The 18,013-nt window shown below is 36.3% G+C and overlaps 1 protein-coding gene across 2 annotated transcripts; it reads right to left on the reverse strand.

The window, feature by feature from the left end:
• Positions 1 to 621: 621 nt before the first annotated feature.
• Positions 622 to 2,739, reverse strand: LOC133858050 (agamous-like MADS-box protein FUL-L). 2 transcript variants are annotated; one of them, XM_062293470.1, is made up of 2 exons: positions 2,428 to 2,739; positions 622 to 1,034 (listed from the first exon to the last, which is right to left on the reverse strand). In XM_062293470.1, exons 1-2 carry the CDS (start codon positions 2,629 to 2,631, stop codon positions 966 to 968), a joined length of 273 nt encoding a protein of 90 aa, XP_062149454.1. In that variant the 5' UTR covers positions 2,632 to 2,739; the 3' UTR covers positions 622 to 965. The 2 variants fall into 2 exon arrangements, with proteins under 2 accessions (XP_062149454.1, XP_062149453.1); XM_062293469.1 differs by having other exon boundaries at positions 624 to 1,034; positions 2,369 to 2,739.
• Positions 2,740 to 18,013: the final 15,274 nt, after the last annotated feature.

The following is an 18,013-nucleotide window of genomic DNA, read 5'->3' on the forward strand; positions in this document are numbered from 1 at the left end:
TGATACGAACTTTAGTCTGTATTGTTTATCTTTTTGCTGGTCCCATTGTTGTGTAGTTACCTATGTGAATGAATGTTGTTTGCCCGGTTACTATCATGGAACGAAGATCAAGGAGCAAATGGTGGCAGCTTGTTCCAGATCCAATGCCCAAACCAGCAAAAAGACTTCACTCAGATGTTCCACAAAACTAGGACGATCCTAGAAGAGGCACAAGATAAGGATGCACCAATGAGGATGAATGTTAAAAGTCATGGCTTTAACTTAGTGACTGCAGTAATTTTCAGACAAATTTAACTTCAGAACTATATTTTAAATTTCAAACCAAACCATTAACCCAACTCAATTTAAAATTTGAAGTAAGAATGCAAGCCAATTAGAGTGAATTCACAATAAAGGACTTACATAACAGAGCAAATAACATTCTATACTTCTAAGATATTTAACTTAGAAGGCATCGGGCAGCACCTTATAGTGTGCACCTATCTTTCATCATAGGTACTCAGACTAAGCTCCCTCACTTCTCCAATTCCAAATGCATAAGTCAAGAAATCTAAATTAAGAATGAAATTTCTCCTAAAAAATAATCAAAGTGCCAAATGCATAAGAGAATAACCAACCAGAAATAGAATCATAAATGCATGAAAGCCATCCCCAACATGAATCCCAACCACTGTCAGTACATTGAAAACAGAACAAGATGCGTGTAAATGAAGTATCATACCTGACCTGTAAGGGTTAGTAAGAGAAAGAATATACAAAACGTTTTTACACACTCCAAAACCAAAATCCCAATTAATGAGGATTGGCCTATGGTTCCCATCAATTAATCAAAGTCAGACACGTATTCTTTTCAGAATGTTAAATATATAACCAAAAAAAACATTGAACCAACATCTAAAATATCAAGACATAACCAATATGCATTTTCTCCCATGATGCCATTTCGCATCTTCATCTCCTTCATCCTAATCATTCACCTCAGACATTGACTTCTCAGACTCAACTTCGTCCTCTGCTGCATTGGCACCTTCAGCCTGATTCAACCAAAAAACCAAGCAAACCAATTATACCCATTACTGAACATCAAACTTGTCTGCCTCACCTCATATAGGAGAGAACAACTGAAACAGAACATGCTATTAAAACAGAAATTTAAGAAGCACATCTATCATATATTATGTCATACCACAATGATCGCAAATTTGAGCAAGCCATTTATTTACCAGATTTCCAATCTATTTTTTCTTAAGAACAAGACTTCAAAGTTCTTTAAAAACCCCAAGTTTTTCAAATCAATCTATATCACTCCATCATTTCAGCAATGAAATTGGGCACAATTTGGCATTGACACAAAATAAAAGACAAATAAACAGATCTATGATTCAATTCATTCAAAACAGGATTTAGAATATATATATATATATATATATATATATATATATATACATATGTGTATATATATATACACACACACACATACATACCCTCATATTAGATTGGATATCAAACTGTAAAAACCTTCAACAAGAAAAAGAGAGACAGAGAGAAAGAGAAGCTGACCCATGTTAAAGTGTCAAACCCACGTGATTTTTACCAGATAATACATCCTAAAATAGATGAGCATTTTTCACTCCATAGAGATGAACAGTAGCCTATTCTTTTCTGTTTTTTAAAATGGCATTTGAATAAAAGCCAACATGAATAACACAGTACGAGAACATAGGATTTTCTATTAAACCCAATAGAAGAAACAACACGAACATTCATTTACAACTGGTGTCTGTACAATATAAATTCTGCTGCTATTCATCCAAAAAATATAAATTCTGCTTGTACTGCATACTTGTATAATACTTCAAACTAGATTACTAGATTTCTACTATTGCTCTGACCCAATAGATGCATTGTAGTGTCTGTGAAACTGTGACCAATATCTTTACGAAAAGATAATCTTTCTTTTGGACTAATCTATCAAAGACACACGTACTAAAACGTACTATCATTTTTTTTTTTAGGTAAGAAAGAAATCGTTTTCTTTTTTCCCGGTACTATTCAACAACCTGTGCTCGAGAAAGTGAGAAAATGAAGGAAAGGAAGAGAGAATGGTGAGTGAACTAAATTTGATGATATTGGTGTAATATGCAGCAGGCCATGACATACAAATACATCAGTCCAGGGATGAACTGGATTTGGTGATTTTACAGTAATATATGTTCAGGCCCCATAACTTAGTAACAGTGAATAATAACAAGGAAATAGTCATACATACCCAGTTGACAAAATAGATTCATAAAATAAAAGAAAAAACAAAACTCTAAAATGTTACAAAAAACAGATGAAGATTAAACTTTAAAGTAGAAGTATGAACCTGGAATCGGAGGAAAACTCAAAGAGCTTCCCTTTGGTGGAGAACACAATCAAAGCAACCTCAGCATCGCACAGCACCGAGATCTCATGAGCTTTCTTTAGCAACCCGGTCCGCCGCTTCGAGAACGTCACTTGCCGGCTGATCTTGTTCTCGATTCGCCGGTGGTGGCTCGGTGGAGCTTCCTGTAGCAGAGCGGTCAATGGGTCTTCGGAGCAAGATGGTGGAGGCTCGGTCGGAGATGGAAGACGGCCAGAGATCGCCATCGTTGCCGGAAATGGGGAATGTAGGTCGGCGATGTAGACGGCCAGATATTGCAGTTAGGAGCCGGAAAAGGGGGGAGAACGGCCGGGAATGGGGGGAGAAATTTTTGGGGACGCTGGATGGGGGGAAATGGCGAAATGCTTGGTTTGGGGGGAAAAATGCTGGGTTACTTTGGCAAACTTTTCAAACTTTTCCTATATTTTTTTCACTTCTCAAAAAAAAAAAAAACATTTTAACATTTTTTACACTTTTTATATCACATCAATTATTTTTTATTATTATTCAAATAAAAACACTCACTACAAAACAAAACTTTTTCACTTTTTGATAAAACATTCTTAAATTTTATGAGAAATAATCCTTACACTCATTTCTCACAACAGCCCCACAACAAGCTGACGTGGCTGGTAGTATTTTATTATTTTTTTACAAAAAGAAAACAAAACAAAACAAAAAAAGTAATAAAATATTACCAGCCACATCAGCTTGTTGTGGGGCTGTTGTGAGAAATGAGTGTAGAGATCATTTTTTAAATTTTATATCACATCAATCACTTTTTACTACACAACAAACAAATATTTCACAACAAAATTTCTTACCAAACAGGCCTGCTGATTTTTAGAAGCCCTTTCGATGGGTTTAATTTTTCATTTTTTTTTAATCAAAACTCCTTTCCAAGTTTCCACGTAGGAAAGTGCGCCGTTCCCTACCTAGCATTACTCGGGGTTACCGTGGAATCGGATGTATCACCTCATCGTCCACCCGAGTTCGTCTATCCGGCTCCCTCCCATCCCACTTTCATCTAACTTTTATGTACACGTGGCACTTTTCTGCATTATGCTAGTCCGGTGTAGTCCCACGTCCCTATAGGTTTTTCAGAAAACTTTCACCAAAATTTTCAAAATTCCATCCCAAGTTCCCAACCCAAAATCCTCCGCCCACCGCCGCCCTACCGCATACAGCCAACGTCGTCCGGAAACTAGCCGCCTACCACCGAGTTCGTCACCACCGCTCACTGTCATTCCCGATCTCTCTCTCTCTCTCTCTCTCTCTCTCTCTCTCTCTCTCTCTCCGCCTCTTTTATATTTCTCCGCCCACCGCCTACCCGATCTCCTACGATCACTCTCTCTCTCAACTGATTCATTTCTAAACTTTGATTACATTTTCTTACTTCATATAGAAATGGTGTTAATTTCATTTGAACTCTTGAAAAATTGATCAGAGCCCATAGTTCTAGGTCTTTTTTTCTTTTCATATTTTCCCTTTTAGATTGTGGAGAAAGAGTTTAGAAAAGCTTGTTTGAATGCCCCTTCCTGAAAGAATAGATGTTTTTCTGTTATATCTTCTTTAAGTTGCAATGTAATTTGTCTTCCAGGTTTCGAAGTTGGGGTTTGGCTGTATGGGGCTTTCAGGAATCTACAATGATCCCATCCCCGAAGAGGTTGGCATATCAATTATAAAGCACGCATTCAGTCAAGGGATCACATTCTTTGATACGGTCGATGTTTATGGAGCAAATGCTAACGAAGTTTTGGTTGTAAAGGTAAATGCACCTGCAAAGAATTTACACAGCTCTTTGTAGACAAGGATACTCTGATTGAGAAAGGATAATATCTTAAACGTTTTGATTACGTTTGAAAGAACCTTGGAACAGAGGGGAATGAGTTGGAAATGTCTTATAATTTGATGCAATATTGTATTATTTCTCTAGCATCAAGAAATTAAACATTGCTCATTTCTTGGAGAGAAGGATGTTTATAAACTTGGTGAGTCAAGAGAGGAAAACGAGAGACTTCAAGAGTTTATGTAAAGGAGGAAGAGATTAAAGATAAAAGGAGGAGCTATTCCGATCAACCTTTTAATGGAAGTCATGCAGAGAATTCGGGAGAATTAAGATGGTTGAGGTAAAGAGTGCTTTGAGGATTGGGATGCTATTGAAGATTGGGGATAGAAGGATTTAAAGGGCAGAGGTATTAGAGCAAGATTGGGGAGGTTGTGTTTGGGTTCTACTGTGTATAATCTTTGAAAACAGATGAATGCTCTTCTGCATAATTCCTCACCCAAAACAGAAGAATCTCTTATGGATTATATTAGATGGAAAGTTCATTCAAGGCTGGTGGCTAATGGGCAGTTCAAGCATCTCAACCATAGCTTAGTTTTTCATTGAAATCTACACTCCTCTATTGGTTCGGTTTGAGGTTGAAGATACTGTCTGGTTTTTGACGTTTTTTTTGCTGTTTGTTGACACTGTGACAGGTTGGTGGTGTTCTGTTTGTGCTTCTTCAGGCTGCTCTGTTGTAAGTCTTGTGGCTTTGGGCTGGTGTCCTATTCCATGAAGTGCCGAGTGTTCTTGAGGGTGTTTTCATTTGTTTTCTTAGGCTTGTATTTCTAGCCTCTGAGTTTGTTTTTCTCTGTTTAGAGATTGTGTTCCAGTTTGTTTTCTTTCTGGAGTGTAAACTGAGAGTTGTTCAATGAAAGATTTTATTCATCGAAAAAAAAAGAAAAAAGAAAAAAAAAAGGAGTACTTTGAGGATGGTTGAAATAGGAAAACTCACAATGCCTAAGCTCCGTCCCTTCCTATATCATTTTGGAATTTTTTTTTTTTTTTTTCACATTACGAAAGGAATACTTGTGTCATCTTTTTCTCTTTTTTGCATTTCCATTTAAGTATTCAAGCTTAACAATCCTAAACTCTCTGTCCTTATGTACAAATCACTTGAGTGGTTTCTATGGGTAGGCTTTTTTCATATTTGTTTTCCAACAAATTGGGGAGCCAGTAAGTGGTTTCTATGGATATAATTTTTCTTTAAGCAGATTTTTGGGGGACCATGGCTCTCTCAATGACTTCACCCCTGCTTAATCTGGGCAAGGATTTAATAGTCAATACATTCTTAATTAATATTAAGGTTTACATTTACACTCAAACAGGATGTTGGGTTGAGATTTCTTTGTTGGTTATCTATGTAAGCCTTTACTGTTTTGTCCCGAGATGATCTTTTTATATGAGATGGATTTCATGTTGTGCAATATCTCTATTTAGCAAATATGATGCCGTTATGTCGTCAGATTTGATTCTTTGGTGAAGTGCAAATGGTTACTGCATTGGTTGGAGGGTTTTGTTTTCTTGAAAAAAAAAAAAAAAAATGCGCCTTGTATTCACAAAAGATATCCACCATGAAAATCGCAAATTGGATGAGCTAATTACTTCTGCATATGAAATGACATTGAAAGTGGTTTGTGATGCCTTTGAAGAGACTCTGTTGCAGCATTGTTGGTATTCATTCTTTATGATATGCTTTTGTGACCATGATTTTTATGTCATGTTCATGATTTTTAAACTGTTTTGCTGGTATTAATTAATTTTGTTTTATTGATGCAGAACTCTCATATGCCATCTGCAGAGTGAATCAAAGCTTTTTTTCAAGGAAAATTGCAAGAAGAAACTTTAGCTTGTAATTCTGTCAAATGTTAGTACAATGTATGGTGCAAGAGCATAAATTGGGTTGTAATGCTTGGAGAGTTTGGATGTCTTATAACAACAATATCATTTGGAGTTTGGGCAAATCATAAATGATTGTACTTCCAGAACTTTTTTGCATTTATTTTCTAATCCATAACAAGAATATTATTAATATTCTCTATTTTCATATTGATATTTTGTATGAGAAGCATATATAGAACACCTATTTAATTGTACGTGACGAGGAAAAGCTATCTATCGTCTAGCTAGCCCTCCTCACTCTTTAGCAAGAGAGTTTGGCTTGACTTGATGAGAAAAAACTTGTTTCTTAAGGTATAAATTGCATTGTGGACATTTTAGGATGATGTGCTCGCGGAAATGGGAAACAAAGTAGTACTCCTTGTGCAATTCGATCAAACAAATTTACTGATTTAGTTGCGTCCCAATACGAGTCCTGTGCATGGTCATAGGAGTGGTTTTCTTCTCCCATTGTTCTTTCCATTTTCGTGTTGCTAGAGGCTACAGATCTTGCCTTTGTTGTTGACTGGCGGTGCTTCAATGTTTGATCATACCTTCGTTGTTGGTTACAATATGTACTTGTCAACAAATCAGACATCATTTTCATCAATAGATTGATGGTCTCAGGCATGTGAATGTGTGATTTGATGATTATATCAAAAAAATTAAATCACATGTAAACTGTAAAGGTTAATTTAAATAGGGATAAAGGTCTTTAATGAATTTAAATCTTAATTTATTGCAAAGAATAAGATTTTTTGTACACACTACAAAAAAAAATGGCTTCTTGAGCCGTTTCGGTTAGAGCCGTTTTAAAAAAAGGGCTCTAATTTGAGTCATTTTTAACTAAAACGGCTCCATTTAGAGTCGTTTTAAAAAAGCGGCTCTAATTAGAGGTGTTTTAGTTAAAACGGCTCTAATTAGAGCCGTTTTAATAAAAAGGACTCTAATTAGAGTCGTTTTTTTTAAAACGACTCTAAATTTTTACAGTCGTTTTTTACAAAAAGGGCTCTAATTAGAGCCGTTTTAACTAAAACGCCTCTAATTAGAGCCGTTTTTTTAAAACGACTCTAAATTTTTAGAGCCCTTTTTACTAAGAGGGCTCTAATTAGAGCCATTTTAGTTAAAACGATTCTAATTAGAGCTGTTTTTTAAAAAAGGCTCAAATTAGAGCCGCTTTTTTAAAACGGCTCTAATTAATTTTGAGTCGTTTTTACTAAAACGGCTCTAATTTGAGTTGTTTTTTTAAAAAAACGACTCAAATTAATTATAGCCGTTTAAAAAAAAAGGCTCCAATTAAAACCCTTTTTACTAAAATGGCTCTAATTTGAGCTTCTCTTTTTTTTTTTTCAAAAAAAAAAAAAAACGGCTCAAATTAGTTTAAGTAGTTTTAACAAAAGCGGTTCAAATTAAAGCTATCTTAACGAAAAACGGTTCGAAATGGAGCGATTTTGATCAAAATGGCTCTAATTGCAGCCATTTAAACAAAACAAATGTCTCAATCAAATTAGTGTCGTTTAAAAAAAAAAAAAGTCTCACATAAATCGTACCACGATTGATCACATGATCATACCATGATCGATCACATAGACCGTACTACAATTCATCACATTGATTGTATTACGATCGATCATATAGATCGTACCATGATCAATCACATTGGCCGTACCACGACCGATCACATTGGCCGTACCACGATCAATCACATAGATCGTACCACGATTGATCACATAGATCGTACCACGATTGATCACATTGATTGTACAACGACTAATCACATAGATCGTACCACGAACCATCACATTGATCGTATCATGATTGATCATATGAATCATATCACGATCGATCACTTTGGCTGTACCACGATCGATCTCATAGATTGTACCACGATTGATCACATAGATCGTACCACGATCGAGATCACATTGGCCGTACCACGATTGATCACATTGATTGTACAACGACTAATCATATAGATTGTACCACGAACCATCACATTGATCGTATCATGATTGATCATATGAATCATATCACGACCGATCACATGATTGTACCACGATCGATCACATAGATCGTACCACAAACCATCACATTGATCATACCATGATCGATCACGTGATTGTACCACGATCAATCACTTGGATTGTACCACGATTAATCACACATGATCGTACCACGATCCATCACATAGATTGTACGATCATGTGTAATCAATCGTGGTTTGATCTAAGTAATCGGTCGTAATATGATCTATGTGATCGATTGTGATACAATCTATGTGATGAAACGTGGTACGATCTATGTGATCAATGGTGGTACGATCATGTGATGGATCGTGGTACGATCGTGACACGATCTATATATTCCTCTCAAACTACCAAAAAATGTCAATGTTCCTCATAGTGACAAAAGTACCATTTCATAAAATTATAAAATAACAAAAAATTCTAGAAAAAAAAATGCTAGATTTAATTTTTTTTCTTCATTTGTTTATTTATTTATTTTTATTTTTATAATTTTTAAACAAATATATTTTATTTTATTTTATTTTTCTTTAATTTTTTAAAAATATTTAGAGTCGTTTCGAAAAGAAAACGACTCCAGTTGGAGTCGTTTTCTTGCCAAAGCGTCTCAAATTAAAAAATATTTAGAGTCGTTTTTAAAAGAAAACGACTCCAATTGGAGTCGTTTTCTTGCCAAAACGTCTCAAACTTTTAGGCGGGACACGAAATTTTTTCATGTCCCGCTCGCGCACAGCAACCAAAAAGAAAATTCAAGTTTTGAATTTTACTTTACTTTTTCCTTTCACGCAAGTTTTGAAAATTCAAGTATCTCCTCACTCCCTATGATCGTCACTCTCATCTCCCAATATTTTGCTCTCTCTTCTTCTTCTTCCTTCTTCCCTCCCCCCCCCCACACACACTCTCTCTCTCTCTCTCTCTCTCTCTCTCTCTCTCTCTCTCTCTCTCTCTCTCTCTCCGACCTCCATCTCTGGGTCTCCAGAGACCCTCGTCTGGGTCTCCAGAGACCCACCCAGCCAGAAGTCAATTTTTGGTGATTAGGAGCGATTTCCGGCAATTGGACAAGGGGTTGACGACTACAGAACCAGGGGAGGCTTCTGGCGAAATTTCTGGTGACCTGATTTCCGGTTGATTTTTGTAAAATAAGTTGCTTTATTTGTGATTTCCCAGTGCATATTTGATCTCTATTTCCTTTTTTTTTTTTTTTTTTTTCTTCCTCTTTTATGATTATGCAGATGCCAAGGGGTGTCCCAGTCGTGATAAATAATGCTATCAATGCAGGTTTGCTCGCACAATTCTTGATATTAACCAGATGTTTCTCTGTTTTGGTGTTATTGATGGACTGAGCCGTGAATGTGATTATGCGTGACTGTTTTCTAGTGGTGTAGTGTTCTGGCGAGGTGTGGGTTCTGGTAATGTTAGTAACCGAATAGTCTTAGATGCTGTACTGATTTGAGGTTATTTTGATAGGATGAATGTGTACCGGAGAGGAATTTTGATATATATAATTTTTTTTTTTAATTTCTTTTTATTTAGAAACGGCTCTAAAAATTTTTAATAATTTTTTTTATTTAGAGTCGTTTTAGGGCTCTAAAACGACTTTAAAAAAATTATTATTTTTTTTTGAAAAATTCTTTATTTAGAGTCGTTTTAGGGTACTTAAAATAGCTCTAATTTTTTTTAATAATTTTTTTTTTTACTTAGAGTCGTTTTAGGGTCCCTAAAACGGCTCTAAGTAAGTTAATGATTTTTTTTTTTAAAAAAAAAAAATTAGAATCATTTTAAGGAACTGAAAACGGTTCAAATCGGTTTAAGCCGTTTTGTAAAAAACGACTCCAACTGATTTGAGTCGTTTTAAAAAGCGGTTTAAACCGGTTTGAGCAGTTTTTTTTTAAAACGGCTCAAATTAGAGTCGTTTTAGTTCAAAATGGCTCAAACTGAGATTTTAATACGTCATATGTTGAGTCATTTTAAAAACGGCTCAAAAAAAAGGGCGCAAAATATTTTGAGCCGTTTTAAGGCCTTAAAACGACTCTAAAAAAAGGGCTCAAGTAGTGACATGATACCATACCAAAACCCACAAGAACAATTAAAAATTACATCATCAATGTCATATGATAACCTCCATCTTTGAATACCAAAATATTTTTTTATAAGCTTCTCTGGCTTTGGGCTTCACTGAATCACAAGCTCTTTCTTCTTTTCTGAGCTTCTCCGAGCCTATTAACAAAATTCAATCTGGCTATGTTCATAATCTTGCATGCATAAATATTTCATAAACATAAGATAATTGTAAGTTTAGCTTCTTGGCAGTAACAACTACATTTTAACAGCAAAATTTTTATCCCAATTCATCAACCCAAAGCTTAACAACGATATCTCCTTATAGTTGTTATTTGACAATTTCAGACGTTATACGCTATGTTATTGGTTTTGGACACAATCAATCAAGGAATCTACTAAACAACTCTGTTCATCAATTTTTATTTTTTATTTTTTAAAAAAACACAGGTCTAACGCAAGAAAAAGAAAAAGAAAAAAAAAACAACTAAATTTGCCACTATGGAAGAGAATTAGTCCTCCAAACCATACATGAAAATGAAGCAACTAAATTATTTTAGGGAAAAAAGCATTATAAATATCTACAGAAAATAGCAAAAGCATTCTAAATGTCTATAAAAATCCTATTCAACTAGGGAAAAAAAGGTGAAAATGATATTCAAGAACCACTTGAAAAAAATTAACCATCACAATAATTAGCACTTCATATGCCACTGGAAGTAAACTATCCCAATTTTTTCTCCACACGAAGCCTTGTGGGCTGTGGTGGAGGGAGGAGAGGGATGGGCTGAAAAAAAAATTGGGGAGAATGAGAAGGGTTTCATCAGATATGAAAACAGTTTTGAAATCCGGTGGTTAGGAAAGGGGAAGATGGTCAGCGGCTAGGGAGTGGGTGGCGGTAGGCGTTGCTGGTCGGCGGTGTAGGAGGGGAACGGTGGAGAGAAGCTGAAACACTGTCGATGAGGGAGGGGGAAGCTGAAACGATTGGCTTATCATGAGAGTGAGAGAGAGAGAGAGAGAGAGAGAGAGAGAGAGAGGTACCGTTGAGAGAGAATATAGCAGTCGTCGCTCTTGGTCTGTGGTGGGAAGGCGAACTACGGTGGGTTGTGCTTCGAGGGTGGCGGGGGGATGGCTGTTGGTGGGGTGAGGGAGGAGGAAAAAAATTGGGGGAAAGTTTTGGGGAAAGTCAAGTGGCCAGGTGGATCTTATTCAACTTGGTTCCGATCGAGTTCGGGTTTTTGAATAAAAATTCGGGTCGAATATTGAATACTCATTCAAACCAAATGCACCATAAACGTTTTTGAAAATTTTGGGGAATTCGCGTTTGTTTAACGCTGGTGCTTGTTTTTGATTTTTCTTTTTAAAAAATAAAAAAAAAGGTGCCACGTGGCACGAAATTCGGACGAAAGTGAGAATGTAGTGTGCCGTATAGACGAAGGGACGAACTCCTTCCACCCAGGGGGACAATTCGCATATAGATTTCCCTTTTAATTTGGTTCTTTGACGTTCACATTGTCAGACATTTACTCTCGTAGTTTTCTTGCTGCTGGTAAAGAAACCACTTTTTCAAAATCATTCACAAACTTTTACTTTCTTGTCCTCAAATTTTTTTTTTTCTTGTCCTCAATTTCTGAATGTTGAAAGCATCGAAGTTCATAAAAGCATATCATTAAGTGGGTATTTTTTTTAAAAAAAATACCAACTTGTGAGAAGAAAGTTAAATGTTATTCTTCTCAAAAGTTGGTATTTTTATTTTTAAAAAAATATTTATATTATCACTTGCGAAGTGAATTTTTGTAGTGGGTGAATTGTGATACTGATCGGGAGTTTCCTTGTAAAGAGCATGGTAAACCATTGCCGAAAGACTTTCCTAATTTGGTTTCTGATATTGTGACGATGTATCTCCATGAGTGATTGGTGGGATGTTGTAGCTTGATCCGCCGTAGACAATGAGGGAGTATGGTCTAACAAAAGAAACCACTTTTTCAAAATCATTTACAACTTTTACTTTTTTGTCCTCAATTTCTGAATGTTGAAAGCATCGAAGTTCATAATAGCATATCATTAAGTTAGTATTTTTTTTAAAATAAAAAAAAAAAAAAAAATTATATTATCACTTGCAAAGAACTACCTATGTTACGCTATCCCTAAAGCCTATAAATATGAGCCGCCTTGCAGCTGCAACTCAAATTTTTATTCCTTCACCCCTCTCATCTCTCTCTCTCTCTTCCATCACGCCCGCATTGATAACCGATTCACCTTCGATCTCTGTAACCCTGTCCTTCCCTCGATCTCTGTAACTCTGTTCAAAGACGTAATTAAGGCTAGTAAAAATGCGTCGAGTATTCAAACTAGTGCTTTTCGTTATTATCACCATCATCATGCACACAAATGTCTCTGTATCTAGACCCAATCCGGGCTCCTACGTTCCTCCCGCTTTTCAGGCTTCTCTGAACAAAGGTTACGTCCCTCCGTCCGCTCCAAGTTCTAAAATCCCGGTGCTAGCGGCTTCAGCCACCACTGGAAGAGCCGAACCTACGCCACCTTAATTAAGTCATGCTTTGATCCGCAACTGTCAGTATTTCCTTTTGTTCTTGTTCTTGTTATTGTTCGTCTTAGGATAACAGTAATAGCTGAATCGATCGATTTGTTTTCGTTCTCCACCATAATATACCCTAATAAAACAAAGCCATGAAACCGGCCAGATCGTTGGGTGCAATCATTCAGCACCCAGAACTACCCATCAGTAAGGTGGATGTGAGGATGGGTACGTAGTTTTGTAAGGCTTATGTACACCGCCAGCCAACGCCTGAGGACCTTGTCCGAGTCGACCGCCGCGTTCGGTGCAACGCCGGAGTTGGAGCTGTCGACGCCTCGGCCTTGAACATCTCCTTCAGCAGCAACACCTTGTTAATCGCGTAGATCGGCAGTAGGTCCTCATCGGAAAGCTTGCCGGTGATTTTCGCCGTGATGACCTGGTTATCAGAGCATCATTTATATTTACTTTCAGTGACTTTGTATTTTGTGGGTGAAGTCCAAGTAAGAGTTGTTTTTTTTCCTTTTACTTCCATTACCAAATCAATATTATGATTAAGCAGTTGCGGAGAACCAGAATTTTGTGTCCTCCTTATCTTTTACGTGTTGTGATGAGCCTTTTTTAACAAGTTTTCTTTATATATATGTTCTCATTTTGTTTTGTGACAAATTCAACATAAATAATTTTGAAACAATAGTACTCGGCTCGAATAATAGACGAGGAAGTAATATTAGAGCTCGAGTTTCTTCTATTATATTAGAGATGGAGAGTGGTTTTGGCATGTTGCAAAGTCAATTGCTCTTGTTCAGATCCAGAGTCGACTTTCGAAAGGCCTTATTTGTGATTCTGATAAGGCAATCTGGAATTCAAAGAAGAAAATCTACTCTTATGCTGAAACTTGGGAAAGCTTAAGGGAGAAAAAACTAATTATTCTATGGTTTAAAGTTGTTTGGTTCTCAAAGGCGATTCCTCGTCATTCCTTTATGCTTTGGTTGGTTTCTAGAGAAGCTCTTGTAACAAAAATAAAACTGAGTAGTTGAGGATATGACAAGGACATTTTATGCTGTTTTTGTTATGCAGAACAAGAAAGTGTGGAGCATTTGTTCTTTCATTGTAGTTATAGTAGGCGTGTGTGGACGGCTGTTATGAATGATTGTAGGGTGAGCAATCCGGCTGTGGAGTGGGATGATATTGTGAATTGGAGTGTGATTAACTTCACAGGAATTAGTTTGTCGGAGAACTTGTGCAGATTTTGTTTGGGTGCCTCGATTTATCACTTGTGGAAACTGAGAAATGACTTATGTCATGGCAATACTCCCCGCACGGTAGAAGATGTGGTGAAGCAAATTAATCAAATGGGAAGTAAGGTCCCGGATCATGGCTAAAGGAGGGTTCACAAAGACAGGTCAAAATGCTGCACTTGTTCATTTGTGGAACTTGTAATTGATGTTTGTCTTGTGTTGTTGGCTTAGCTTTTGTTTCTGCTTGTTTGACAGGGTAGTTGTTGGCCTTTTAAAAGTTCTTTGCATCCAGTTTTCATTAGAGTGAGTTTGTAAAATTATTGTGTTTGTTCTATAAAAGCTTTAATTTATCAAAATAATAATAATAATAATAATAGACGCGGAAGGCACGTTGCCCCCCAAAAACAACCCCACGGCCACCATGTTATATATGCGGTGGCCAATGAAGCGCCCAATTCCGCCCCTTCAGCCTTTGAACACACTCTTCTACTGCGTTACACGTCGTGCTGGAACATGTCAAAGCCGAAGACGGCAGCCCGAAATGACTGAGATTCTCGGCCATGGGCGTATCTTGCGCATCTGAGAGCCTCAACTTTTCCCTTTCCACAGCCTTACGGTTTATGCGAGTTAGCAAGAGAAACAAAGATGTGAAAGGAGATCGAATAAAGGGGGAAGAGATAGCTTCAGAGTGGCGGAAGGCTTGTGTACAAAGTGTACTTTGTACGACAAGCATGTGGCAAACAATTTTTTTTTAAATAAAAATAAATAAATACAACAAGCAATACTCGTTCCAAAGCGAGAAAAAAAAAAGAAAAAGAAAGGAGAAACTGTCCATTTAGAGCACGAGCAATAAATTTTCAATTTTTTTTTTTTTTTTTATATTTAAAGAATAAAATTATTTTTTCTTCTTTATAAAAAAAATACTTTGACAATAGATTTCATTATCTTTTCTTATAACAATTAAATATTTTATTATTTTTTTTTCTACTTTTTTTTCTCTTTTCTATATCAATTAAATATATATTTTTATATTAAAATAATATACTGAAAATGTACAATGCCATGTATATTTAAGGAATTATTGTACATTTCTAATACTTTCATGTTTTGGATATATGCTGTGGGTTTTTTTTTTTATTATTATTTTTTGTTTTTTTTTGTTTTCATAAGTTTTTTCCAAAATATAAAGAAAATAACCAATATAAGCTCTTACCCCGGATGTTAGAGCAATCCTAGCAGCTTATGTAAAAGCCACTGTAAATCTACAATACATAACCAAACCACAAAAATATTCCTCCATCAGCTTCTCCATCCTCACGCCAGAATAGATTCACTGAACATTTGTGAACAGTGCAACTCCACATGTGGCGTCGCACTGTTCACACATCTATCAATTTTATATGATTATTTCTCTTCTTTCTTTCACTTTATTCCTCTTTCCCGTCACTTTCTTCCTCTTGCCGGTAGTCTCTCCAGGAATTATAGGCGAGCTCGTCGTCGTTGGCTTGGGAGTTGGAGATCTCGATAGTGACGACTGCCGGATTGTCGAGCTGGTACACGTCCTTGTCCGTCTGGAGCTTCAGAGTCGGCCGGAGCTGGAGCGATCTAGCGAGCTCGTCGTTCGTCGTTACTGGCTCGGGGGTTGGAGATCTCAACAATGCTGGCTAGAGGAACCGACGGAACCCCAGCGGCAAGTCGGTGGAAACCATGGGAAGTTTCTGGTATTTCGGTGGAAACCATGGGCCGCCGACAGAGAAGATTCACCGTGGGTTGATTTTGATTTTTATTTTGATTTCCGGTGGGTTGATTTTGATTTTGATTTCCGGTGGGTTTGATTTTGATTTTGATTTCTGGTGGGTTGATTTTGATTTTCCGGTGGGTTGATTTTGATCCGGTCGGTTGATATTGATTTTCCGAGGCCAGAGCAAACAGTGCTTAAAAAAGCAGAAGAAGAAGAAGAAGAAGAAGAAGAAGAAGAAGAAGAATCTCTGTGTTTTCTCTGTGATAATTCTGCATTTGTTTGATGAAATGGCAGAGGTGATTTCGGGTTTGTGGAGAGGAGTGGGCATGAGTTTTTAACAAAAATAATAAAAAAAATATTAAAAATAATTATTTTAATAAAATAGATATAAATTTAGATCATTTGATGGAGGATAATTTTAAAAGTTGTTATGTAAACTAGCAAAAAGTAAGTTTAATCATGTAAAATAGATTGAAATTTACATAATTTGTTGGGAATGCTATTAGGGAGTTTCAAGGTAAATCAACGTTGGGACGAGCGCGTCAGTTGTCAACTGAGAGATGAAATCTTCATCAATGTGGTGTTGGTTTGGGCTCGTCTTTTTAGAAGAAATACAGGGACAAAAAATTCGGATATGGAAACCGGCGGAAATGATTTGTGGGGTGGAAAAACCGTTCCCATTACTTTTTTTTTTTGGTTTTTTAATTAAAAAAATTAAAATTTATACTTTAATGTGACCATTAAAGAACAAATTTTTATTTTTTTATTAAAAAAAAAAAAAAAGTGATGGGAGACAAACCGTCCCATCTATCAGCTATCGGGAACTCTTGCCAACATCATTTCATACGCTTATGAAGAAAGGGATCCGGCTACAGCACATCTGCTGTAATTTCTTGGTTACCTAAAGTCGGTTGGTGTCCAGTTAAAGATTCTTGAACCGGCCGAATTTACACCCTTAGTAGTTTAGAAAAGAGGACATGATGGGTGGTGGTAAGGATGCAAAGACTTACCATGTCGGCGAGTGTGTGTACGTCTGCTTGATGCAAGTCAATCAAGTTGGTCAAGAAACTTTAATAGTTTAATTGCTTGTCTGTTCTTATTGGGGGAGATCGGATTCCATTTCCGGGGAGATCAGGGAGAAATTAAAGGAAAAATAGATATTTCGTATTATAAAATGAAAATAAAAAAAACAAAGATAATTATCTAATACAAACGAATAAATATAAAATCTATATAAAAAAAAAAGAATAAATATAAAAGGTTAAGGGGAGGACCACGATCGAGGTTGTGGAAAGCTAACAAAAGGTCAAAATACAAGGGTGGAAGAGTCGTTGATGGAAGTCTTGGATAGGTGTGTTTGGCAACCGAGTTGAATAATTATTCCACTCGGATTTTTTCTAAAACCCGCCCACCCGCCCGAATACTTGAATTTGACCTGAATTTCGTATGAATTTTAAGCTGACATTTTGAGTAATGGCTGGGCCCCAAGCGCAGGACAAGCTGTCTCCCAAAAAGCGCGTGGGTCCCACATATAAATAATAAAATAATACAAATTTAAATAAATAAAAAAAAAGAAATTAATTAAAAACACAAGGGGTGGCCGCGTGGCCTCCCCCTGCCACTGCCGGGTGGCTCCGGCAGCCACCCCTACATCATTTTTTTTTTTTTTTTTTTTAATTTTAATTTTTTTTTTTTAAAAAAAAAATTATTTATTTATTTATTATTTAAATAATCAATATATAATAAATTATTATTTTACACAACTTTTCAAAATACCAATCATTATACACAACTTTTTAAACTTCCAATTATTTTTTACCATTAAAATATAATATTTTTCAATCTCAAAATTCAACATCCAAACACAATTTTTTACCTCGATATTTGTAAATAGAATTAAAATTCAATTCTAATTCTCAAAATTCAATACCCAAACGCATAGGTGTGTTTGGCAACCGAGTGGAATAATTATTCCACTCGGATTTTTTCTAAAACCCGCCCACCCGCCCGAATACTTGAATTTGACCTGAATTTCGTATGAATTTTAAGCTGACATTTTGAGTAATGGCTGGGCCCCAAGCGCAGGACAAGCTGTCTCCCAAAAAGCGCGTGGGTCCCACATATAAATAATAAAATAATACAAATTTAAATAAAAAAAAAATAAAAGAAATTAATTAAAAACACAAGGGGTGGCCGCGTGGCCTCCCCCTGCCACTGCCGGGTGGCTCCGGCAGCCACCCCTGCATCATTTTTTTTTTTTTTAATTTTAATTTTTTTAAAAAAAAAAAATTATTTATTTATTTATT

The sequence above is a fragment of the Alnus glutinosa genome, chromosome 14, assembly GCF_958979055.1.
Source record: "Alnus glutinosa chromosome 14, dhAlnGlut1.1, whole genome shotgun sequence".
NCBI classification, from domain to species: domain Eukaryota; kingdom Viridiplantae; phylum Streptophyta; class Magnoliopsida; order Fagales; family Betulaceae; genus Alnus; species Alnus glutinosa.

What these genes read in the sequence shown, in the direction of transcription:
- LOC133858050 (XM_062293469.1), bottom strand. Translation starts at nt 2,631, where the DNA reads ATGGCGATCTCTGGCCGTCTTCCATCTCCGACCGAGCCTCCACCATCT. An exon ending in GAGTTTTCCTCCGATTCCAG is followed by an intron (nt 1,035 to 2,368) that starts GTTCATACTTCT and finishes TGGTTGAATCAG; the next exon opens with GCTGAAGGTGCCAATGCAGC.